The sequence below is a fragment of the Catharus ustulatus genome, chromosome 18 (genome assembly GCF_009819885.2).
Source record: "Catharus ustulatus isolate bCatUst1 chromosome 18, bCatUst1.pri.v2, whole genome shotgun sequence".
In the NCBI taxonomy this organism is placed as follows: domain Eukaryota; kingdom Metazoa; phylum Chordata; class Aves; order Passeriformes; family Turdidae; genus Catharus; species Catharus ustulatus.
This window is the reverse complement of record NC_046238.1, coordinates 7287502-7313719: the sequence shown is the minus strand read 5'-3', so window position 1 is coordinate 7313719 and position 26218 is coordinate 7287502. Positions and strand designations below refer to the sequence as shown.

General features: G+C 42.3%; 1 protein-coding gene across 14 annotated transcripts in view; it reads right to left on the bottom strand.

Moving 5' to 3' along the window:
• ARVCF (ARVCF delta catenin family member) overlaps positions 1 to 26218 on the bottom strand; it is a 247023-nt gene that overhangs the window by 33135 nt on the left and 187670 nt on the right. For 12 of the 14 annotated variants that reach the window (XM_033075443.2, XM_033075445.2, XM_033075442.1 and 9 more), the window contains 4 exons: positions 17411 to 17528; positions 15986 to 16157; positions 13748 to 13765; positions 9293 to 9364 (listed from right to left, as the gene is read on the bottom strand). In XM_033075443.2, the coding sequence (XP_032931334.1) occupies positions 9293 to 9364; positions 13748 to 13765; positions 15986 to 16157; positions 17411 to 17528 (380 nt within the window). The remainder of the gene's footprint in view (positions 1 to 9292; positions 9365 to 13747; positions 13766 to 15985; positions 16158 to 17410; positions 17529 to 26218) is intronic. The other 2 variants (XM_033075449.2, XM_033075452.1) reach the window with 1 other exon arrangement.

Sequence of the window (26218 nt, the reverse complement as noted above, 5' to 3'; positions counted from 1 at the left end):
TATAACACTGATCAAGCAGAAGTGGAAAAATTGCATGTACCTCCCTGTCTTGGCTGCACTGTAAGGAAGGTCTCCTTGCCTGAGCTCTAGTACCAAAATTTGCAATTAGTTCAGAAACACACAACTATTTGATTTTCATTCCCCTTTCTCTCCCCCATCATTAGCTGTTATAAGCAGACCCTCAAAGGCTGATTACTGAGTGTTCTGAGGATTCCATGGTTTACTGTGCTGGCACAAGTAAAGTATATATTATAAGTAAAAATATATTTTCTTTGAAACAAGCCGTATCTTGAGGTGCAACCCGATACACTCAATTTTGTATATATGATCCTTTCTTAGGTTCCATGGGCAAATGGATTTTCTCATTCTTGTCATCTGAGTCACCTAATCCACCAATTGTGGATTAAGTTGTTTTGGAAAACTGTGCTGGTTTTATGTAGGCATACTTTTCCTGGGAGACTCTGTAATCAGTTAATGAGAGTCACACAGAACAACATGAAAGGGAACGTGGGAGGTCACCTGGGCCAGCTTCCTGCTCAAAGCAGGCTCAATGCCAAAATAAGACCAAGCTATTATGCTTTTGTCCAGCCAGGTCTTGAAATCCTTCAATGATACAAAGAACCCTTCAAAACCTCTCTGAGGAACCTGCTCCAATGCCCAATTATGTGGCATTATTCTCCATTTCTGTGGGCAGGAGGATACCAGACGGGACAGATGCCTTCAGTGAGGTTTGAGTGATGTCTGCCTAGTGCTGAGCTCTGAAAGCACTGAGTCACCCTGGGCTCTCAGAAATCCATGTTCCGCTTACTCCTAAAGGCACAGCCTTCAGAACACTCACCCAGAGCTCTAACTACCTCCTTTGCTTCTGCTCACACTATTTCTGGAAATATGGAAAGAGATTTAAATCAACATTACACCATTTTTCTGCCTCAGCTGTTCTGAACCTTTCTGCAGTTCTCTTAACTTGTCAAGCAGCTTCGTCAGCACAACTTTGCTGCGGTACTTTTGATGGACACCAGAGACAACCGTAGCTTCGTGCAACAAGGTTTTTGTAATTGATTTTGACATGAAATTTCATCTCTAAATTCTGACAGAAGCAGAGCTCCTCTTCCCTGAGCTTCCTGGTGATACTGGATGGGCAAACAGGACAACTTTTGGATTTGCACTCCTCTTCAAAGGATCATCTAATTTTTTACGCTCATGCTAAAAGGGAGGGGGGGGAACTCAGAGAGATTTCATTGTTACTGTTTCTTAACTGAAACTAAATGGCATGGCAGAAGCTGACATAATGCAACAGTGATGGATGGGTGGATGGGGTGAATCTTCCACTGCAGTGACTGAGTCCCAAGACTGAGGCAGCTACAGCTATGAGGGATAAGCACCTTCCCATCAACTCCTGCTTTTATTCCTGGCAGGCTTTCTTGGCACATTCTCATTTTATAAACAGTCCTGCAGCAGCATCTGTATAATGAGCTATGCTCTGTAATAACAAGCATTCTATTTTAGAGTAACAATTAGAATTGCTTGTAGAATAGAAATGCTAAATGAGACATGCAAAAACATATACACAACCTGAAATGTGGAGAGGGAAGAGAATTTACCATTCTCAGCAGGGCAAACAGTACAGGAAAAGCTGTGAAAATTAAAACCATATGACTGACAACAATAGCTTTCCAACATTAACAGTTTTTCATCACAAATATTAGCCAAGTGGAAATGACATGAAAATCCAATCACTGGTTGAAAAGTTAAGATGCTGCATTCCCAGAAAGCAACATTGCTATAACTGAAATAAATGTAGCTGGGCAGGTTTATGTCTACATATTTATATACAAAGCATCATAAATAATAACTTCTCAATAAAAACACACAGTAAGTTCAATATGCATAGTGAGAGCACAAAGCAATTCACATTATTACATATTTGCAAAATTCTCTCTGTACCATGAACACCTCAGTCCATTCCCACAGTATCTCTGGGGCAAATCTCTACCATCCACCTTTAACCGAAATTATGTTTTTATTTAATTTTTCTATCACTGTGCTGCTATCAACAGCTGGGATACAGCATACTTCACCAGAATTTTGCTTTTTTTACAAATAGATCACGTGCACTCCATTCGCACTGGTTATCACAGCAGCAGTGAAAACATTAATTATTTTAGTGAAGGTAATTATTCTAGCTATTATTTTGGTGAAGTGATTTTTCTAGTGAAGGCAGTGGAAATAGGCTTTTCATGAACAGGTTGACTATAACCCCAGCAACCAAATGCTATTAACTTGCCTAAGGCCATTCAAAAAGTCAGTAGCTGGACTGGGAAAATGAGACTCTTCTTCCAGTTCTGTCTGTAGCTGAAGCTCCAGATCACTCCATCTCCTTATTAGCTGCTGTAATTACCATGTGCTCTAGTGGAGCTCCTGCTGTTTAGTTTTTCATAGGCTACTTTATTATGCAAGTATACATAGGCTCTTCCTGTTTAAGATGCCTAAATCTCATTTTCTGTGCACTTATAACTTGGCCACAAATTCACATCAAGTTGGAAAGGGAATTTACCACCTGGGATTCCTGTCTTCTGAAGATACTGCTAATTATTATAATAGATCTGCATTCCTGGGTGTCAGCCTCAGGCAAGGAGGAGGTGGAAGCTGACTACTGGAGTCTTTTTATAGCCCCTTGAGAACCACAGGTGAAAGGACCTAAAAGTGCCTCCAACTATCAGCTTTCCCCCCACCTCCCATGTGCTGAGGGAGACTAAACATTCAAGAATGCAAAAGGATAAGGAAGAGGAATAGCTGTTGATGTTGATTCACTATTTCCAAGATAACCAAAGTATCTTAGAAGTGAGTCAGATTTTTCTCATTCAGAAGGAAAAATCTGAAATTTTTCAGAAACAAAGCTGTCGTCCTAACTCATGTTGCATGTGACCTCTAGCTGTTAAGACAGAGGTAGAACACAAAGGGAAAATCAGGAGTTCTACAGGCAAACAGATTATAGCAGAGCCAGAGATGGACAAGAACCAGCACCTTATGACTCGACAAAGCCTTTCAGCTTCTATAAATACAGAGCTGAATGGAATTCTTGTATCACTACAATTGCTCCTCCTGCCTCCCTGCCCCAGCAGTTGTTTCCCACTGGTCCCTCAGCTTAAACTTCAAAGCTTCATGACCTAAACCTGAAAGACATTCACACTATGAAGTGTCCATGCTGGGGGTAGGGAGGCGTTAGTGGCATTTAAATATCACAGCTGAAATTTCTTCTCCAGTTTACATTGGTTCTGTATCCTCCATGCAGCAGAACTGTTTCAAGTCCCCAATTCAAATCTTCCTGACACAATCTCTCACCTGGGCCATTCATAGCACAGTCTGCTGCAAGGGCTTTTCTGTTCTGCAGATTGCATTTCTCCCCTACCAGGAATCTAGCCTGTCTTATCTGTAAACACAATTTTTGCCTGGATATCCCTACGGACGAAGCAAGGGACTGGAAACCACAGCTCAGGGCTTGCAATGTCAAGGCATTCTCTGAAGCCAGAGAGCAATGGTTTGACAAACACGACAGCAATTACCAGGACACAAATCCAAAACTATTCTTCACATTCCTGAGCAGACAGATAACACCAGAGCTGGTCCTGTAACCGTCTCAAATTCCTTTCACATGATTCTGTGGAATAACTGAATGCCACACAGCAGAGCTGTGGGTCTCAGCAGCACTGCTGTACACAGTTACTGTACAGGGTTTCAGTCATATCATTTAGTATTTCTCCCAGAAAAAATATTTGTTTCCTTACAGTCTCCAAAGTAAGGATATTGTAGGACAGAATTTTATTAACAAGGGAGAAGAATTAGTGGCAGAGACAGAACAGTACTCCTGGACCCCCTATTCAAATTCCAACTGCATCTCCCCATATGATGTTTCAAAGCCTTCACTTTCAACCCTAAACTTACAATTTATGTTCTACATATTCAAACTGAATAGGTCCATAAAGCTCTCAAAGAAGTTTCCACCTGTAGAGCAGAGCTCAGCAGGCCAGGGAGCAATTGATGCACGTGTCCACCAGCTCTGAACTAATAAGAACACTGAACACAAGAATCAGAAGATTATGACAAAAAAGGCAGAGGATTCCAGAACAATTAGTAGTCAGCTGTGGAAACAGTGTGTACACAAGAAAGGAAAAATCCACAGGTGCCTGCTCTGAATTCTTTGAAAATATTGGGAAAATAATGGGAATTTAAAGGTATCAGATTAGAGAAAGTTTGGCAAGGGCACGTTCCATATGGGAATTTTCCTATTCAAGGCAATAAATTTTCTCTGACTCAGAGCACTGGAAGACAGATGAGAAACCTTTCACTGCTTTGTAAATTATGAAAAGCACATGGGACCAAAATGAATACTCAACTTAGGAAAGCAACAGAAGTAAGACATACTTAATAATTCTGATCAGAATTCCCAATAACGTGCATGAAATGTTCAAAAGATGTTAAAACAAGAACATGTTACCTGCTCTCACAGAGGAGATCTTCCCAGCCCCTGAATTTGCAGCAGCAGGCACATGAGGGGTGTGGATGGTGCCATTAATCAATCAGTTCTACTCACTTACTCACAATACGACAATCAAAATTAATGATGGAAGGGAGCTGGAAAGGGCAGGTGAGTGCTTGAGTCAACTTGTAAAGATTTAAAGAAAGCAAATTAAAGCGGCAGTGAAATGCGAATTGCAGCCAATCTTAATTACAAACTAAAGCCAGAGTAAAGTGAAGTTTCTCTCTCCTTCCACTACATGTTGCCTTTAGCTGAAGACAAATTGCTGGCACTTTTGTAATCTACTAAGTTAAAGTCATTACCCTGACAGTGCCAGGAAGTCTAATTTCCTGGAGCAGTAATACAAAGATTTATAAGGGAATTTAAACACTCACCTTCTGGAATAGAAAATCTATCATCAGCATGAAGCTACATGGAAAGTGATGGAGGATTTCAGATAATGGAGAAGAAGAAATTCACCTGCTGACAAGTTCATCCAAAATCTCATCCCCTGCCTACATGGGCAGCTGACCAGGGGAAGTGTACACACAAAGCTGAACTTTCAGATAAATTCAGCTTCTCTGTGACATCCTCATTGACTTCTTTATTACAAGCATTTTTAACACTAATCCAGTATTTCAACTCCCTCAAACTTATGTCGCCATTAAAATGGAACTAAACTTAAGCAATCAAAAAGGAAAAGAGAAATTAATAAGCAGCTTAATAACTGCTTTAAAGGAGAAAATGAGCTAGCTCATCCATCAGGCTGAAATGTACCTGCATGTCTTGTTATGGCTGAAGACTTTCAACTCCCTAATGAGATAAACTGAAATGAGAGCTGAACTTCAACATCCAAAGATCCACAGAGCAGCTACTGTTGTGCCCTCAGATGTATGTGCACATAAACAACAAGCCATGAGATTTGCTTAAACCAGACACCACAGAGGTCTGGATTTAATTAGGAATAACCTAATGCTGATTCCATATAAAAAAAACTGTTCTGCTCTTCTGGACTTTCTCCTCCCACACTCCAGCACTGAGGAACAGAGGTGGACAGTCCAACACCTTCACACAGGAAGGTTAAATGTTACAACCCCTGTAACATCTTTGGGGGGCTGACACACATCAATCCTGATTCTGCTCAGAAAATCTTACAGCAGAGGCAGTGCCATCTGAGACACTGCCTTCCCCTGCACAGATATGATTAATCCTCACCTTCCCCCAGTGCCTGAGCCTCCTGCCACTATTCCTGCTCAGAAATGAGGGAGTCTGAACAAGGCACAGGAGTTGTACTACGCTGTGTATTTAATGCGTACACAGGAGAAATGAGCACTGTGGTAATGCAGAGAACACACTGCAGAGGAGGCAGCCAGCACCACTCTCACTGACCTACTTTAGACTGGGGAAGGGATTTCAGTAAGACATTCCCCCCACCCCTCACAGAAGCAGCAATTTTTGAAAGTCCTAAATTTAGCAAGGTTCTGAGGACAGCATTCATAATTTCTTGTCAGTGCTGTTCCCTTCTCTATGCAAGCTCGTATCACTTTCCCCCAGAATTTATGCTCTCTTTGACAGTCAGGAAAAAAATACGCTCCTTTCAACAAGGAGGAAACAAGAAGCTTCTCTTTCACAATCTTTCCTCATGAGGACAGGAGTACTCTGGACACTGCCAGGGCATATATATTTATTTTTCAATATCAGATGAGACAGCTTCTGAAAGCACTGCAAGTTCTCCTGTTTGACATTATCCAGTTTACCACAGATAACAACCCTGAACTGGAAGCTTTCCCCTGCCAGAATGCCTAGCACATAAAATTATTAAAGGCTTAGAATTGGTTTCAGGGCTGCTCAAATGACGTGCTGCAGCAAAACCTGATTCCCATTAAAAAACCAGGAGCCATATTCTAGTTCATCACTCTGAAAAAGAGAACTGCCTTCATTCATTCCTCACCAGAAAAAACAAATTCCAGGGGGGAGAAAAGTAAAAATACTAGCATTTAAACTAGGTTACAACTCACAGGACCCCTTGGATTGATCAGGATATGAAGATACTCCTAAGATGTTGTACCAACAGGACAGATGTTCTGAAGGACTGAGGAACCTCTGCATCCTGCAAAGACACTAGCCAGTACTCACCCACAATCGACAGAACTTTCTGGTTTTATGATGTTTCACTGCAGGACAGGCAGAGATTCCTGCCATTAAAGTAATAGGGAAACAAAATGAAGTTTCCAGAGCTGATAGAAAATAGGTCTGAACTAGTTTGCTGCTACTAGTCCATGGTTTTTCAAGTGATCACAAGCATTCTGTCAATTAAGCCCAGTGGTCACATCTAGAAGTATCTCGGAGGGAAACCACAATGTGAAGTTCTTGAAACCACATCTTTAGACTCACCAGATAAGCTCCATGGATGTTGACTGTAAGATTACAGGAAACTTAACAACACTAGATCCCAATATTTGTTAACTACCTCAATGCTCATTTGCTGCATTGCATGAACAAATCTTATTACTGCAGTTCCATTTGCTCACAAAGATTCCAGCTGAAAACTTACTGTAATATGGCTTTAATAATACATGAAAGAGATTAATCTATAATTGTTGATTTTTGAAATAGCACTTCATCATGTCACTCAATCTGAGTGCTTTTGATCATTAAAACTTGCATGATTTCTCCATCTTGGTAACGAGGTTCTGCCTCAGCTGAGAGCTGATCTCATCAGAGCCAATTATACTCTATGGAAGAGAGCTGACCAAAGATCTTAAGGGTTTGAAAACTGCCATTTTATTTTTTTTATTTTACCTAACAATCTGAAGTTCAAGCAACCTTTAGCATCCAGGAATTCTCAAGTAAATGAGATGTTTGGCAGGAAACTACCAGCAAAAAAGTGAACAAAAATGCATCACTGTCTTGGCTTTTTTCACTCTTAGCACACAAGTCAATAGCTACTCATGCCTTTTTTCATGTCAGAGTGCTTCTTTCAAAATGCTGTGGGATTAATCTCCTGACCTTATCTAGCATGAGATATGCAATCTATTTGACTTTGATTAAATGGGGGTATCTCAAAATTATCAAACAACCTCGTCAAGAGTGTGAGATTTCTAGCAATTGAATATGATAACAAGCTGTATAAGCTCACAGAGAGATACATCTCCCATCAGATCTGCACATCACTTCTACCATTTTAGAGAGCCACATGAAAGATTTAAATCTTATTTTAATGAAAGCTATGCAAGATACATTTTCTTGCAGAAATTCTTGATTTCCATCTTTTCCCTTTAGTGGTACCTACATTCCAATCACATTTAGAAAGGAATGTAAACGCTGAATCTTTGCTGTATTTTGCATTCCTTTCTTTTCCTGCTTCCAAAAGGTGTCTCCTTGCTCTGTGCTGCAATCAGCTCCCAGCCTGAACCGATGGCAGCCAGGCAAGGTTGGTTAGAAGTTTCCTGCAGCTCTCTAAATAGGGTGGTACTGCAGCTTCTGAGAGATTCATTAGTATCTTGCATTATTTCATCAGATACAGAAGATCTTGTGCAATAAAGCACCAAATGAAAATCAGTGTTTAGACATGAGACTAGAAACTGCATCCACTATAAAGGGTGTCTGTAAATGGATTAGATTCATCTACGTATTAGGATTAGTTTGCATATCATCAATCAGAGTTTCACTGTGAATTTAAGTGAGTGCAGCACTATGTGTGTATAATTATTAGACCATTACTGACTATCAGCAATCTCTAAGGATCTCAGACATGGAATCTGTTTTTGCTCTCAGTTTAATAGCAAGGAAATTGAAGCACAAGTAAGTGGAATGGACCAAGGTCACCAAAAGAGCATAATTCAGGTATCCCAAGTCCATGGATCTCTCCACTGAGTCAGACTGACATTTTATACTCTCCAAAATTCTCTATGTGAGGTGGGAAGAGTCTGAAATTTTTCTTCTGAGGAATACTCAGGTAGTTCTGGGTATTCAGAGCTCATTAAGGTGAGGTTGACAGGGTGGCACCGCAGCAGTTGCCATGACAATGGCTGGATCTTTGCAGAGACATTGCACACGCTTCAAATCAAACCCGTGCAAGTCTCAGAACCCTGTCCAATGCTCTAAGAATTCTGACAAAATCCCAAATCACCTCCTAATCTCCAATTTAAAAAAGCACAGTGCATGTAAGAAGGGAATGCAGGTTGTGAAAGATTCCACCTCTGCCAGAGATGAAATACAAAAGTACAATGTACAGGAATTTTTCCGTGAACCTCCCAGATTTTGGAAAACTACAAGTACCGTTCGCTACAGACAAGGAAGAATACTGTGTTCAAGGGAAGACAGACTATCAGTAAAGCAAAAATCCTCAATCCCTGCTGTCACCCAATTCCACAGAATGCTGAAGAACGACAGAGATGCCAGGGAAGGGAAAGGGTTAGTGCCAAGTATCCTCACCAAGTGCATTTCACAACTCCTTACAGTCAGGTCTGGTGCAGGTGGGTTGCAAATGGAGCTCTAAGAGGAGAGCTTGCACTCACCCCTCTCTGGAGTTACAATCACCTAACACCAAATCAGACAGGCTTCTACAAGATTCCACCAATTCAGCAGTCTTAGATAAAAATTCATATCCAGTATTCAACACTAGATAAGAGCATGCACAGATGTATCCATTATTTCAATTAACTGACTACAACAGAAAGAGATTGGCCTGATATGCTCACGTCTCAAGTCCCTTTAAGAGCCTCCAGCTCCCAAGCTACTTGTCATTTCCAAAAGCACAAACATTAGCATTACCTTTTGCTGCTTCAGACCGCTTAGGCAAATCAAGTGTATCAAAATTCCTGTCCAAATCTCCATTCTTCTTTCCTGTGCAAAAAAAGAAGACAACAGATGGAGAAGACTGTCAGTATACTGACAGGTAAGTTACTGTCATGTGCATCTACAAGATGGGAGAAGATACAGACACAGAATATAAATCACAGACTGCTACCCATAATTGCATATATCTGACTGGCAGTCCAGCTGCACAGCTGTGGCTTTAGCATGAGCAAACTTAGGGACAAACACCCGTGCTTGCTTTCAGGTTGATCTGCAAACATGCTTAGCACTAGCCTTTCAGAGAGTCTTAGGAGTGCTTTAAACCTTGGAAAATTGTGCCATTTCCCTTCTTGGCAAAGCTGTGCCCCTCCCTCAGAAGCCCAGTGTTTACTTGTTTTCACAGAGGAATTTTGACCTGAAGCTTAGCTCAAGCAAAAACTCAGCAGCACAGCAAAAAAACAACAGCTTTGCTTTGCAGCCTCTATTCTCAATGCAACAGCCAGGCAGGAAGACCTAGATTTAATATATTGTACAGACAGCAGCCAACAACTTAACCTTGAATTGCCCTTCAATCACCAAAGTGTCATTTCTTCTATTTATCGGAAGCTAATGGAAATAATTTCATACTTTTGCTAAGAAACTGTGACAAATTATTACATCAGCTTTAATTTATACAACCTTTATATAAAACAGAACAAAACCAGCACTTTTAGTTAGATTGAGAATTCAAGGTTGTGTAAACACGTGGGGAAGGGATAAGTTTCCATGCTCCCCAGGAGACACACTGCCTTGGGTAAGCACGGATGCTGTGGGATAGCAGGAACCTTGCCAGCAGAGGAATACTGGCAGCAGAGAGAGACAGATTTGGAAGGCAGTGCAAGAATCTGCATGGCTTCTGAGGACAGCAGTGTACAATTTAGTTTTCCCAAATTATTTTCAGGGAGGAAAAAAATCAAGTTATTTAGTCCCTCTCCCTCCAGAGCAGGCAAGGCAGGTGTGATGGGATGAATTCAGACAACGCAATTTAAGCTGCCAGAAGTGGCTTCTGCACAGAGACTACCAGGCTGTTAATGGAGGTTTTACAGAAAGGGCTGGAAGTTCCACCAACCAGCCTGCTTAAAAGCAAACAGGAAAATGGTCCTTGAAAATGTAATGAAGAGATTAGTCTGAGTCTTGACTGCCAGCAGGTCAGGAGATGGGAAAGGCCAGCCCCTGCCTGGTTACAGCAGAGGGTTGGTACATGCACAGTGAATTCAATGGGTTACTCTACCTTTCTCTTGACACAAGGGTGAATTTACTCAGTACTCTACAGAGAATAATCAGAGCTTTTAAATACCATTATGAATATTTAGGAATAACATTAAGAGGGAAAACACCTCTCAAGGTAGTATTCCATCCTCTCCCTTTCTTTGGGAAGGGAGGGAATCACACCCTTTTCTTTTGAAATGCCAACACAGAACAACAGCCAACTTAACTGCTGTGCAAAACAAAACATGCACCTCAAGTTCTGCTATCTGAAGTAATTTCCTTAACTAAAGTATGTAAAAGCCCATCTAAGCTGCCAAAAGGCCATGCAGCCAGGTACCACAGCACTCCTTGAAAAATATCTCTTCTTCAGGAATCAGTGGCACTTCGCAGCCTTCCATCAATTTTTTGCTTTATGAAAGGAGCAACACATTGCTTGAGGAATCAAATACCAGAAAGAAAAAGCGCTGTACATGACCAAACGACTTTGCATTTCACAATGGCAGCTGAACTCAGTTACTGGCTGCAAACTCTTGCTGACCCTAAGGGCATTGACAGGAAAAAGCAGGGCAGAGGGAATTAAAAGGAAAAAAGCATTCAAGGAAGGAAGTCAGTGTAGAAAAGATTACAGACTTGAAGCAGACCAGAAAATGTGACTCCATCTTATCTACAAGTAGGACAAACTGTTTTTCCACATGACCCCAAATTTCATGTTTCTGCCATTAGATAGTTTAAACCTTAGAACATGTTCTCAGAGCCAGACCTTAGACACAACTAGTCATTTCAAAAGTCCTCTATAATTTAAATGTTGGTTTGGCACTTCAATCAGCCCTGCAGAACTGAGATGGCACAGTAAGAGTTCCCTTCTTCCCAGTGGCAGTGTTTAGTAAGCAGTGTCTGTGCACAACTTGTTCAGGAGGAATTGTCCAGGAGTGCAGTGTTGGCTGTGACTTTTGAGCTGGGAATGCCAAAGCAGCTGCCTATTTACTGACCCATCTTTCATAAAGACAGCACCCTCCACCTGTGCTCTGGGCTCCTCAGTTGCTGTCTCTCCATTTTTGGGCCAGACAGCCAACACTGGCTGGTCTGGAGGAGCCTCAGCTGGTTTGTGTCTCGGTTCTCTGAGGAACTCCCACCTCACAGGCCAAAACCTGCCTGTTCAAAGCAGAAGCTGCCAGCTGCTTGCCAATGGCAGCAGTACAGAACATAGAACTCTGACCAAGGGGATTTCAACTCTACAAATTACTTGCTTAATCAAATGGATTTGGTTTGGAAATACCCCAAGCACGTACATTTCCAGGGCTTTCCGACAGAGACAAGGTGAGCAAGCTGCAAGAACACTCCAAAACAAATCCACACAGAAAGCCAAAGTTTCAATCTGAGGCCCAGTAGCTATTTTTGCCATTTGATTTTCACCAATATTGGAGTTTTTAAAAAGGTGACCAAATTTAGCAATTGAAGAGTCTACTGATTAAAACCCTCTCAGCCATCCCCATGCACCCCAATGAGAAAATCATCTGGCAGCACTGGCAGGCTCGGTAGCTCTGAACACCCTGCTCTGTCCCTTGAGCCTGTGCACTTGTTCACAGCAGGGATGTGAACACACACACCACCCATGGAGCTGGGATTTGTATGGAGCACACCACTGCTGCTTCCTGGGTCTTCACAATCGGGTTGTGCACCACAGGGATGCTGAAACCACAGCACAAACTGCACCTGGAGTAGCAGAGAGATTTAAGACCTGTTTTTGTACATTTCTATTTCCACTCAGGTCCAGCTCTCCAGGTTTTGCAGCCTGAGGTGTGTCAGAGAAAAGCCAATGCTGTTGGATGAGAAGCATAGCTCCAAACTTTGCCAGGAGATGTTCTGAACATGCCTACTGACAGGCTTGTTTTATGAGACCTGGCTGTAGGATTGGCACAGCACTCTGGTTTGGGAAAACTGCCTGACATGAGACTTGCTTGCGCAAGATGCAATTCACAGTCTCTGAAAGAGAGAGATTAAAATTCTTCCCCTCTCCCCCTTTGCTACTTTTCATTATGTAAGAAACAACCAAAACATGACCTTCAGCATTTTCCATCTGTCAAAAACTCTGCACAGACTCTGAAGTGTGACCCAGCGTTATTAACCACTAATAATGTTGTTGATCTTCTGCAAATGTCGTTTTGCTTTACCCGATAAACCATGGTGCAGCCAGACCACTTCTGCTGAAGGATTAATTTCCAAATGCTTTCTTTCTGGTTGAAATAAAAGTTTAAGGGAAAGTGCTTCTTCATAACAATACCACCTTATCCTCCCCAGTGCTCATTAACACAGCCACTGAGCTGGCCACAAAGGAGTGACAGAAACCAAGGGCTGAGCTCTGTTCTGCCAACAAACCCATTCTCCACAGCCTCACCACTCACAGTCCAAAATCAGCATTCTGCAGAACACTACCCAGCACCATTTGCTGGGTGGAGCAATTAGATTTTGGTTGGTTTTTTCCTCTCCCCAACATTTCTCCTTTGGCCCAATCCTCTAGAACTCATTATCTGAGGCAAGTGTCACGACCTAAAAATGCTCCTGCCTTCACCACCAAATCAGTAAAGAGGTTCCACAGGCACCCACAGCCCAGTGGAGGGAAGCTTTAGCCTCAGACTTGTGTCTTCCAGGTGCAATTTCAGTTATTGTGCTGGGGTGAAAAACTGATGCCTACCCCACAACACAGGTACTGGGGCAGCTTCATCCAGCTCCTGTGCGTGCCAGTAACAGAGCTGAAGCACACCAGGCACGTGCCCAAGCAGAAAAAGAACCAAGCACCCCTGAGAACACCCAGGCTGCTGTGGCTCACAGCTCCTTCCACTCCCCAGAGCAGCCAGCAGAGCCTTCCCTCTGACAGGGCTGGGGACACAACCCACACTTGGGTGTTCCTGCTCTCCTGGGCTTAGCTGCACAGCAATCCCCCTACTGCACTTACACCAAGACTGAATAAATCCTTGTGTTTTCTATCTGTGGTTTGGAAAGACCAAACTGCAAAAACTCCCTCAGAGGACTTTTCCATGTCTGCTGAAATGAACAGGGGGATGTGCTGGGGGAACAGAGGAGAAGGTGGATGAACCAGACCTTGATCTCAGCTCTTAGCCTTGCATGTGAAAGCCAAACAAAGCATGTTATGGTGATGATGAAAATAAAGTATTGCAGACTCACCTTGATTGAACCACTCCTCTAATTACCAGAAAAGCAGCAAAAGGAAAACAAAAATTTACAGGATGAAGAAAATACAAAGGAACAGTCACAAAGAGGCAGAATTTCACAGAACAGGTTCAAAACCTGAGTATTACAAGACTACAGAAGTTTCACTGATTAAAAAACCAAACCAAACCAAGGTATTTAACTTCCTTTTGTTCCTGCTAAAACCCCCCAATCTTTCTTTGCACAGCTTTTTTTCCCTTTTCCTTCTCATTTTATTAAATGAAACAGAGGGGACAGAAGGATGACTAGCCCTTTGCAGAGGTGTTTGAAATGCTGCGATCAATGACCAATGAAATAAAATAAAATAAACATGGAAACACTGCGAGATTAAGTGAACAAGAAAGGAGAGGGTACATCAATTTCGAAGTTCTAGACTGAGAAAATTAAGGTAGGTTCAGACCAGTATCCACATAAATTTAACAGCATGACAAGAGAGCTTCTCCTTATGATTTTAAAAGCACATTTATGAATGGATTTTAACTTTTATTTTTTTAAGCACAACAGTCATCCAAGACCCTCTATTCTTCTGATCTACATCATACGAGCTGTGAGCTCAGCATTATCACCAGTTGATTTCCCTCTAGGGAACAGCACACTCGCAAAAGAGCTCTGCAAAAAGGTGGAAAAAGCCATTAAAATACATTGTCATTTCCTGCTGAACACACAGAGCCAAACCCAAGCTGTCACTGAGTGCCTGCACTGCTTGCTGCAATCCACAGGCTCATCCCCATCAGATTGAGACAAATATGTCCAAACATGACCTGGTGCTTCAGCTGATGAACAGAAAGTACCTGGGTGCACAGCCCAGGAGAAGTGTCTCTAGGTGGGCCCAGCAGACAGCTCAGAGTGCTCCTGGTCACTGCCATCGAGGGGATGAGGACAGGTCTCCCTCAGCACAACACCCTCCTCCCACAGGGCATTCGCAGCTTTTATGGCTCAAAGTGTTCCCACTGACCGTGTTGCTCTCAAGCAAAGCAACACCATGGACTGCAAGTGGCAGGAACAGGCTCAAGTCAGCACACATGCAAGGTTTCCAAAGGGTATCACACTGCAGGTTCAGTCACTCCCTCTGAGAACAGGCTGGTCAGGCAGGCAGAATTATTTCTTTCATTTTCCCCAAGTCTTCAGAAGATTCCCATCAATTTTTTATTTTAAACAGTTTAAATGTAGTTGATGACAGACTCGTCTGCAAAAGCAAGTTCACACTGTGATGACTTCCCTAACACATATGGAAACACGTAATATTTTAGTAACTTGTGCAGGTCAGATCAAAGAGTAATGTGCAGCACACAGTCCATCAAGTTCAAACAGCTCCCTATCAGCTCTTCAGGGGCAAAACCCTTCCTTGTACCTGGTTATAAATAATAAGCCAGGATATGTGTACACATGAATGAGGAGAATGAAGCCTAGACAGAAAATGGAATTAATTATCTCTGAATTAATCTAGAATAGTCATTTCTCTAAGAAAGGAAACAAAACAGAATTCAGTCTAGAATAGTAATTTCTCTAAAACAACAAATAAAATGGATAATTTGAGTGTCTCTTTGTAAAGGAAACATGGAAGGGGGGTAACTGAGACTATTAATCCTCTCTCATAATGAAACTCATTTGCAACACTCATGCCCCAGAGGAGAGAACAGGTCTAAAAGTGACTGACAATTAAAAGCTACAAAATCGTGTTTGCAATTTAAATTGCTGAAATAGTGACTGAATTGGGAGGTTGTACGTTTTGGTTGAGTGGGAGAGGAGGCTTTTAGTTTGTTTTCAGGTATGAGAGTCTGGAGGCATGGAAGATGTACAGGCAGAGTGCCATGCACGGGGATGGATGAATGCATGGATCCATGCTGGTCTGGCTTCCTGAGAAGGGCACACATGCTACACAGCCAGGCAAGGGGCTGAGCAGAGATGTGACAGATGCAAGAACACAGCAATGCAGAGGAGAGGCAGAGCACATCCACCTTTTTCCAACAGCACTGTCATCTGTCAGCACACAGCACTCCTGTTTAAAGCCAAACAAAATTACAGCAATAGTGGAAAAAAGAATCCCAAACATCCAAGAGTGATGCAACATGGGAGATAAAACACATGCCAGGACACTGCAAACTTTCCACAAACTGCATTATCCTAAATGAGCACGATAAACGTGCTTGCAAGAGCAGGGCTGCACAGCAACATTACCCCCAAATCCATTACCTTTAGCTTTTTTTCCACCAAAACAACCAGCATCATCTTTCTTCTTCTTCTGGGAGCCTCCTGTGCCTGTAGTCTGACCAGCATCTAGTTCTTGGTACTTATCAGCTCCAGGGACCTCTTTGTGGACATGATAGGAAAGGTTCCGCATGATGCACACACAGTTCTCCACAGACTGTTACAGAGAAATTTATGTTATACAAAGTACTGCAACCTCTTACCTGCAAACCATTGTATTGTACATAGGAGGACTTGGGGAAACTGAAAAAAGAAAGTCACTTGTCCCAGGAAAACCATGTAGCTCTCAAGGAAGATTTAGTCAAGACCCTTAAATTAAAGTTCCTTTTTCTTCTAAACCCCATTTTATTTTTCCAAAAGTGAAGTGCCTTATAAATAGTATCCATTCAAAATGAAAACTCTCTAATCAAAAATACCACTTGATCTTACATAAAGAATACAATTCACCAGAAGATCAAACACACAGCAGAAAGTGATCATATAAGGATCTTATTTTAATCCAAGTCTCTCTCGCATTCTTCCAACATTTACAATCTCCAAGGGGCCCATTTTATTAAATTTTCTCTGGGTCAAAACCTAGGCCTTGTGAGGATTTCAATGAGAACACACGTTGTCCTGCAGTAATAGCTAATCCACAGCACATCGGGTTCTGACAAGAGCAATGCTCTGTAGGTTGCAATGGAAACCACCAGGTGGTTACAAAATCCACTTCCAAAATTACCTGATTAAGTAACAGAGCTTTGTAACCCCCTGTTCAGGCCATCACATGGTGAGACTCAGAATAAAATAACGATGCTTTACAAGCCTTCTGGTGTTATAAAGAAATAGTATGCTCTTCTTTTAAACAGGCTGAAGTTATGATATTCCTCATGTATATAAATACACTTTTAAGTGCCATGGAATGAGATGATGATAAAAACAGATTAATAAAATCTTCACCAAAAAAAGAGCCACAGTGAAAGTGCTGCAGGTCTGAAGACACTTCTTAATGTCTGAGCACTTCAGTCTTCAGAGATGGTGCTGAATAAATTCTTTAAAATGGGAACTGACTCCTTTGCTGCTTTGTGCAAATGGGACTCAATTCTGATTTGGAGACTGCACTTATAAATGCCAATTAAGTAATGCAGAACAATAGCAATAATGTCACTGAAAATAAAGGACTACTATCCCCACCTCTCTCAGCAAGCAGCCTTTGCTCCCCTCACCAGCCATAGAGGGAAACACAGCAGCATCCTGCTGATCCCCCACCAGCAGCACCACAGATACCAGAGATGAGAGCAAGACAATGACTCCATTTTCTGAGGTAAGCATAATCCTCTTCTGATACCAACAAACAGAAGTCAGATCCCAGTGCAACATTTCAACATAAATTAACACAAACATCTACTATGTTTTGATACTCAAATGCACCTTGTTGTCCGTGTCCTTCTTGCCGACCGCAGACTGCAAGGCGTGAAGGAGGGCATCCACCAGGCCATCACACTCCCTGAGCCTTCTGCGTGCTTCTGCTCCATCTGAACTTACATTCCTGACAGGAGAGAGTGGAAAGAAAATTTAGCCCTGTAACCTTCACTACGGAGTTCAAAGTGCATTGATTTATACTACAATTATTAAGAACTCATCACCTTGGATGAAAAATCAGGCGGTCAAGTAGACTGAAAAACCTACTAAATCTCAGTGAAATATGGGCAATGCACATCTGCAACTCTTTGAGCCTGAACAAAAGGGGGAAACAACCCCAGAGGTGCCTACAAACACATTCTCTGCTTTGCTGCTGAGTCCAGGGACTCGTCTTAAACCAGGCTGGAGTCTGCAGAGCAAACAGCATGCAAACTAAAAATTCAATTTCAAAACTCACACTTCCAAACTGAAAGATTCTTTCCCCACCTAAGGAAAAACATGCCAAGTCACAAGATTGCTCAGCAGTATCATGGCCACAGAAACTGAAAAAAGTTGAGTGCAGCAGATTCAGCACAAAGTCTGGATCAGTCACCTTCAGTAAGGAAAGGACGACAGTTTACATGGCTTTGAACTTCTCAAAACACTGCACAAGGGAATGGCACAGGCAGAAGTAGTGAGACAGTATGGAAGGCTACTTGGAGTTGTTAAAAGTTACACTTATCAATGACTGCAGAAACTGTCAGGGGGACCTTTGAACTTGGTTTCACTCATCCAGTGAGCACAAACTCATACCCTAGCTTTGCATAAACATCAATCTGTCATTACCCAATAAATAAATAAAATTCAAGTCAATTTCCCAAATGCTGCCTCCCTCCCCCTCTTTCTTTAGGAGGAAAATTATTCTTACAGTGCTCACTGACCAAACCTGTATGGAAGTTCTTCCAAAGCTAAAATGCAGTAATTTTGACAATAACACAGACAACCTTTCAACTTTCAGGTCTTTGAATCCCACAAAGCCGCGAAAGGTTACCTCTCAAAAGCTCAGGACACCATCATTACCTTCTGTTATCAGGAACATGCAGTCAGTTTTTGCTTTTAACTAGAGGGACTGCCAATCTCCAAGTAATTACCAAATCAATCATGGTCCCCTCTGTGTCCTGGTCATCTGGGCAGGCTGCTGTGTTAATTGGATAGCTAGGAAAACCCACATTTTCTGAGAGACCTCTCAAAATCTGAAAGCACTTAATTGTGAGCTGGTTGCTGTAACAGCACATTAACTTTCAATTAAGAACACAAATGAAATGCACAGATAAACGAATTCTTTCCTCAAATCCTAACAGCTTCACCTCTAGCAATGGATGACAGGAGGCAGGTAAAGTAGATATTAAAATAATTCCACAGGATAGATGGAAGTGAATTCTACATGCTGCTTTCCCATCTCCAGTTGTACTAATCCTTTTGTATAAAAAACACATGTGAATTTTAATGCCACATCTTTATGAAACTAAAATTAGAATTCAAATTCTCTGAGATACCTTTCAGGAGTTGTAACAGTAAGTGATAGCAGTTCCACCTTCAAGCACATCTATTAACAACAAACACTATTTATTAAGCTTCAGGGTGACAGAAATGCACTATAAATGGTCTCATCTGGAACTCTGTATCACATTTTTTATCCCCTCATTAAGTCTCAGTGTTAGAATTCATAAGCAACACTTGCAGACTGAAGGCAGAACAGCTCAACCTTCACACCTTCCTTGCCCTATGGCCCATTCAGAAGAGATTTTTCTCTGGTTCATTTGTGCTATCACATTTGCACCACATTTACATTGGCACAGTATTGTGCATCCTGCTTTCTTACTTCTTGACCTGTACTGGGCCCTAATATCAAGGCTGACACTGATATGGCTATGATTGAAAAAAATATTGTAATACTCTAGCAGTAAGTGGCCTGCTGGTATCACTGTCTCTTTAACTATAGAAAAATTTACTGAAAATTATTGCCTGAAGAAAAAATTCCCACATACATCACACATAAATAAGCATGAAAACTCTGCAGGATCAAGTTAATAGCTAATTAATGCTATGACTAAGTTATCCAGACATCAAACTTTGCAGTTTTAATGTTTTAACTAGCACATCACAAAATGTATCCTTATGAGCATCTCATGCAGAAACATCTGCTCTATAAATACCCAGCTCTCAAGATTTTGTTAGTCCTCCCTCCTTGGGTAATGAGATTCCTGCAGCCCTTGGGATTTATCTACCATGGAAGAACAAACCCCATTTCCTTGTCTGTGACTGTACCCCAGAGCTAAGGGAGAGCTCAGCTCCCCACTCTTGTCCCAGCAGTCCAGGCAGATCTCAGACAGACGAAGCCCAGGGAGATCAGCACCTGCATCACGAGTCTGCTCTTCCTGCTGCTCCAGCATTGCAAAGGTAGTGAAGAGCTCCCAAACCCCATGGAAATACCTGTATTTCAGATGCATGCCAGATATCTGTAAGCTCTAAACTAAAGGGGGCCCTACGAAAATGATGACAGTATTCTTTGACTAAGTTCTCATCTGGCAGTCCCACAAGTGCTGCCAGGTTTGGTTTCCATGACCCAGAGCCACCTTCACAAGTCCATGCAAGCCAGGAAAATGTCATGCTGCATTTCTGCCGTGGCATTAAGACTCTGCCATCCACCTCCTTGAAAAGCATCACCTGATTGTCACAGATCAAATTCATCTTGGGTCTTCAGGAGGGGCTGGAGCATGAAAACAAGAGATGATATGGACAGGAGAGTTTCTGCTATACTGGCTGCAAAAAAGGACAAACTGCCATGGAATACTCAACCTGATAGTGCACTCCACTGACAGCAGGCAGGAAAAATCTGCTCCCTTTTCACATCTGCACTGGGATTGTTCTGCATCTTAAATCTGTTACATGTATTAAATGGAACGCTTCATTCGATCTGTAATGGAATGAAAGATGTAACCAAACCGTCATCCTGAGGAAGCTTTCAAAGCAAGGTTTCTGAACACCCTTCTTCCAAGACTGATGGAAATCCACAAACATGACTCCAGTAGTTAACAAAGATTTGCAGTCCCCTTACACAGGGCAACACTCCACAGAAGGAATGCATGGCCTCACCCAGACCAGAAACTCATGCAATGGAGATAGATAACACATGACATTCAGGTTTGAGGAAAGCAGAGCTCTGCTTTTCATTTAACTTTTCTACACATTAGACAAGTATTGCTTCACACCAGAAGTTATTCTTCAGTGGATGGAGCGTTTCACACAAGAAACACCAAACAGAAAGGCAGCTGAGACCCCAGCTGAGGTGCTGCTAACTACGTTACTTAGGAGACAGTCTGCCATGCAAGAACTGAAATGGCAACAAGATTTTGCAATTAAACAAATGATCTCACTGACTTGCTTGCTGTGGGGGCAAATTAATATTAAAAACCTCTGTAGATGTAAGTCAAAGCTACTTATTGAAGTTTGAACAACTCTGCAGGGCTTTTGAGGCACTGATGATGGGCAAATATCCTGTTACAAATGAAAATAAAACTGACTGCCTATTCAGAAGGGTGGGAATGGTGAGAGGGAACTACCCAAACTATTTTTACACAAACCAGTGACAAATGAGACCTGCCATTCATCCCCAATGCTCTGCACAGTCTGCTTCCCTTGCCTTCTCTCTTCATCCCCAGAAAAGTCTCTGTGCTTTCCCTGATTTTCCTGCTTTTTAATACTTTTACAAGAGTTTATGAAATGACAAATGTATTTTAAAAACAGTATTTCCTATGTACAATGCTAAAGGTAACAGAAAATTTCAGTGTGCTTCCTGATACACAGTCTGAAGAGGAATTCTAGAAACAGAACACTGAATTACTGCCCCTGTGACTCCAGGTATATAGGAAAGAAACCAACTGGATGACTAAATTTATGTAAAACAGTAAAGCATAAATCTCATTCCAGAGATTTTAAATCTTTGCCTTTAGCTAGAAAAAGCAACCTGGATTTTTCCTCAAATTCCTGGAGTCCAGACTGTGGCCAGGACTAGTGAAAGACAATTTTCAGGATGTTGCAATACACGCTTTCCCTGGGAAAAACCACCAAAACAAAAAACAAACCAAAGAAGCACTAAGTAAATGTTAAATAGAAGTAAATACTTATGAGCATAGAAACTCATCAGACTAGGAATGCAGTCTGCTGCTATTAAAGACTTCAGAGAATGGGGAAAAGGCTGCTGAGAAATTTGTTCACACCTTAGATAAGGTTATCATTATCACCAAAGAGTTGTCTTAATAATATGCAATTCTGAATGCTACATTTACATCTGCGGAACAGAGCTGGCATTCGTCACCCCTAGGAGAGGTGAGCTGTTACTACTGTCTGTGCCACACACCAGAATTATCTTCAAGAGAAAAGGCTTAAAAGTAATTAAGTACAGGGTACTTAATGTGCAGTCTTTCAACGCGGTCATGAGGCAGTGCTCCCTCTGTGCTCTCCCTAACAATGTGACAGAGTAGAGATGTGGAGAACTTTTGGATTTTCTTTTTAATGATTAAGAGAAACTTGGGGTAGAGACACTTTCTTCTCTGAAAATTAAAGCTAGTATTTCCAGGACTGTTTTGTCTGTCACTTGGCTGGAGAGCATCATCATTGCTATCCCACAGTGCTGCAGATGAAGCCAAGGCAGTGTTACTGAACACTTACCCTCCTGCCTCAGTTCAGCAGGTGTAAAAAGCACTTTGTTTAGGGATCTAGCTGGGAATGTAGACAACAGCTTGGAGACTTTGCTTTTTCTATAAATAGGAAGTTGAACTGGAAATTTTTAAGATGTCCTCCTAGTAACACTTCTACGTTACCTGGAAGAATCACAGCTGAGAGTTGAAGCCAAGACAGCGATGAGCTCTCTCCAGTCCCTTGCCAGACTCTGACCAGCACCATCTCTGAGGCTTTGCTGTCCAGGCACTGAGTTTTGCATACCTCAGCTGATAAAAGACTACCAGCTTCTCACAACGCTGGCTTATAATATATTAGTTGTTCTGTCCACCTACTGTGGCAGGCAGAACCCTTCCTATACAAACATCCTTCCACCTGCACACACTGCTTCACAATAAAGAAATTTTATTTGGATGCCAGCCAAAGGAGATGGATCAATAATAGTTGTAGTAAATGAACTCTATTTCCAAGCGCATTTCTAGGTCCGCTATGTCTCAGAGGAGGAATACACAGCATCTAAAAAGCATTCCATCATTTCATGCAGAAATAGAATGGATTCCATACTTCAGTTCACATCAAGTACCAGAAAGTTTAATTGGTATTAAAGTTCATTGTTCTGAAAACAAGAGAGAAAAAGAAAGAGGCTGCCTGTGACACGAAGATAGCCTGATCCAGGCAGCTCTGGTCAGAGTGCCCTGTACAGCACAATGCAGTTTGGCAGTAGAGAGCTCCATCAGAAATCAAGCAGAGAATATAGTAAAGAAAGCAGAAAGAAGCCAAAGTCCAAATTAAATGCACAGAAAGCCAGAGGAGCTCTACTGATGCTGATTTAGGCAGGGAACAGCTGGGTAGTAGTTGTTCAGTCCTGGGATCCCAGTGGACACTGCTGCTTCACTCCAGCATTCACTGACCAGTTACACCCAAGAGAGAAGCAGTAGAGCAGCCCCAGTTTCTCTGCATGCAAACCCTTCCACCTATTTAAATAAAGTGGTTGGTTTTGTTTAGTTTACCAAATGCTTGAGAGGACATAGCAAAAGCCAGCCCTAAATAAGGGCTTCAGGAGCTTAGCCTGTGCTCCAGCAACAGTGGCACAGAGCAAGAGATCTACAGGGCACACTGCCACACCTCATATCCATGTCTGCACTGCCTATGAGAGCTCTCTGGAACAGGCTGGGGCTCAAGAGTACAGTTTAACAAAGGACGGACTTGACATCTGTGCCTTGTTATCTGTGGCATTCTACACCCAAAACACCTTGCAATGTCTTTTCAGTAAAATGCTGACTGGTGACCTCCTGCATGACCTACTTGGAGGGCCTTAGCTTGCTCTCCTGTAATGCAGAATGATGCAGAAACACACTGCACGAGAATTCCACGATGCCCAGCAGTTGCTTAGCTTCCAAATTATTCAAGTCTCTGCCTGGAGGAAAGGCCAAGGGGCTCTGCTTGCTTGATTACACATGCTTGCTGCCATGACAAAGAATTTAAAAAATACAGAAAGGAGGTGGTACTGATCTAACAAAGGATCAGGGCTCACAAGCTTCCACAGCAGACTACGTCCATTAGAGTGACTGCAGGGAGCTTTGCTGCAGTCCTGCTCTTCACCCCACCACAGCAAGAGACATTTTTGTGGATTCCCTTTCCTGACAGCCAAGGGAGGAGGGACCTAGATTCATTCCTAAGTAATGACAGAAGGCAGTAAGCAAGTGCACAACTTTAAATTTATACCTCAAGATATGATTGTAAAGCATTAAGGATGCATGTAACTAGGTTATGTCTCTGCTGCTAAAATCTATGCATAATTTATTTATATTACAAGCTAAACATCAGGAACTGTCAGGAGGAACCCTAACAGCTCCTTACTAGCACGAATTAAACGCTCTGCTCATCATATAAGCCCCAGGACAGCCATATGCTGTGATCCTGCTCAGTATCAGTAAGCTAATTAAGAAACTGCCTTCGTTCACTCCTCTCTTTTGTGTGGGTTTTTAATTTCAGTTGATTTTTTCCAGTCTGGGTTGGGCAGATAAGCTTCTCCCTTTTTGTGCTACTTGGTGCCTCCAAGATTCACAGGTAAATTTTGGTTCTGTTTTTATCTTTCTGGAACTATTCCTTCTCTGAAAGTCCACTTCAAAGGCACCTGCTGCACACAGAAAGACTGACAGTATCATTAGCTCCAGTACCTGGAGCATCAATCTCCCAAAGGTTGCACCCACTCTGAACACAACACAACACAACACAGCAGCCTACGAGCACTGCAGGTGAGTGAGGGACACAGATGGCAGCATCTGCCCTCAGCTTCCCTGGGTGGGACAGCAAAGCATCCACTTTTGGGAGGAGTCCTCTCCAGATCACCTCGGTTAAATAACTGCCCTGGAAAAGCATAGGAAAGGCCTACTTGAACTAGGATAGGAGAGCAAAGAGTAAGGAGGGAACATCAAACAAACAACTTTGTCAAAGAACCCTTTTAGGAGTTGGGGAGAAGTGTAGCTGCTGAGGAGGGCTCTCTACTAGTGCAAATTTGCTGCTGATAAAGAGGGAAATGTGAGTTTTCAGGTGCCAGACTTTACTTTCTACCTTCTCTGTTCTGCCACGCTTCAGTGAGCAAAGCTCCCATGACACCAAGGGTAGCTCCTCTGGCAGCACCACAGCAGTGTCACCTTGTGCCTCACCTCCTGTGCCCTGCTCTGCACTGGGCAACACTTCCAGGTCACAGATTTTCACTTCAGAGCCTTCTTACCTCTGTCAGCTGCAGATGAAGGCTGCCTCCAGTATGTCAGTGCACACAGGACAAATATTAGGTGACTGTCACCACATACTATTATCATGCCTGCAGGATCTAAAGATGGAAACAGCTTGAAAGTAATGCATTTTGAAAGCTCTAATTCCCAGACCCTTTTCTTCAGAGAAAAGCCACACATTAATCATTAATAAGAAAGGAGGGCATAAGAACCTGGTTTTGACAACTTTACTTCTTTTCCTGAAATTCAGCACACAGAGAATGGGAAGAAAAAACAGGCACACCAACATCACTGATACACTAAATACAGTGTATTTGGGGGCAAAGAGAGAGACCTTTTCTGCCCAAACAACACACCTTCCTTACCTCCACATGCCTCAGACACCCACTGCTGCTGCAGTCAGTGTGTGCAGGGCATGTCTGGGTACACACACGTTACAAATATAGAAAGACACAAGGATTCCCTCGCAGCATTACCTGTGACTGAGACACTGCAAGTGACGTCTGCAGGACAAGGGGTACAGGCATGTACCATAATATTCTTCCTCCTCAGAAAAAGGCTCAGAACACTTGCATACAAAAACAATTTCACACACCCCAAGCATTTCTGATTTACCACCAAACTCCTGTAGTTGTATTTCCTCTGAAGTACCTAAGAGGAGCCTGCAGATACTTTCGGATCATTTCCCAACCTGGTGGATTATGTTGCTGGCTCTGAATCCTCTGAGTCCTTATGCCATGTCTTTGAACACTGTATCTCACATTTACCAAACCTCTCAGGTTTTGATTCCATGGCACCAAACCCTCAATTTATACCTACAGGAGTTGCTTATTCCCAGCTGATGTCTTTAGGATGAACCACTTCAAAATCCTTGAACTACTGGTATTTAGAGCAACTTCAGAGGAAGGTACATACTGAGGTGCCAGTCCTACACTAAAGACAAAAGAATGAGGATCAGTGAAGTCTACATCCCCTAAGGCACTTAGCAGTCTGAACCTCACCAAAGTCAGCAGACAGGGCTATTAAAAATTAGACCACAGAAAGGTTTATACCATTAATCTTGCCTATAATTATGTCAGTGAAGTAGCACAACAGCAAATAAATCCACACTTCTCAAGTCTCCTGGTATAGCTCCAGCCACCAGGATGTCCCTTCCCTTCTCAGGGGCTGATGTTGGACAAACTGTTATGTACAATCTCCAGCTGAAGAATGCATGTTTTTAGGGAAAGTCAGGTGGGTGCAATTTGTTTGTGTTCATACACCTCAGCCAGGGCTCTGAACCCTGAGGGTATTTGTGAATGCCAATTTCTGTGTACTTGGAGAACTGACAAGAAATGCTGCAACTACAGATGGTACTGGA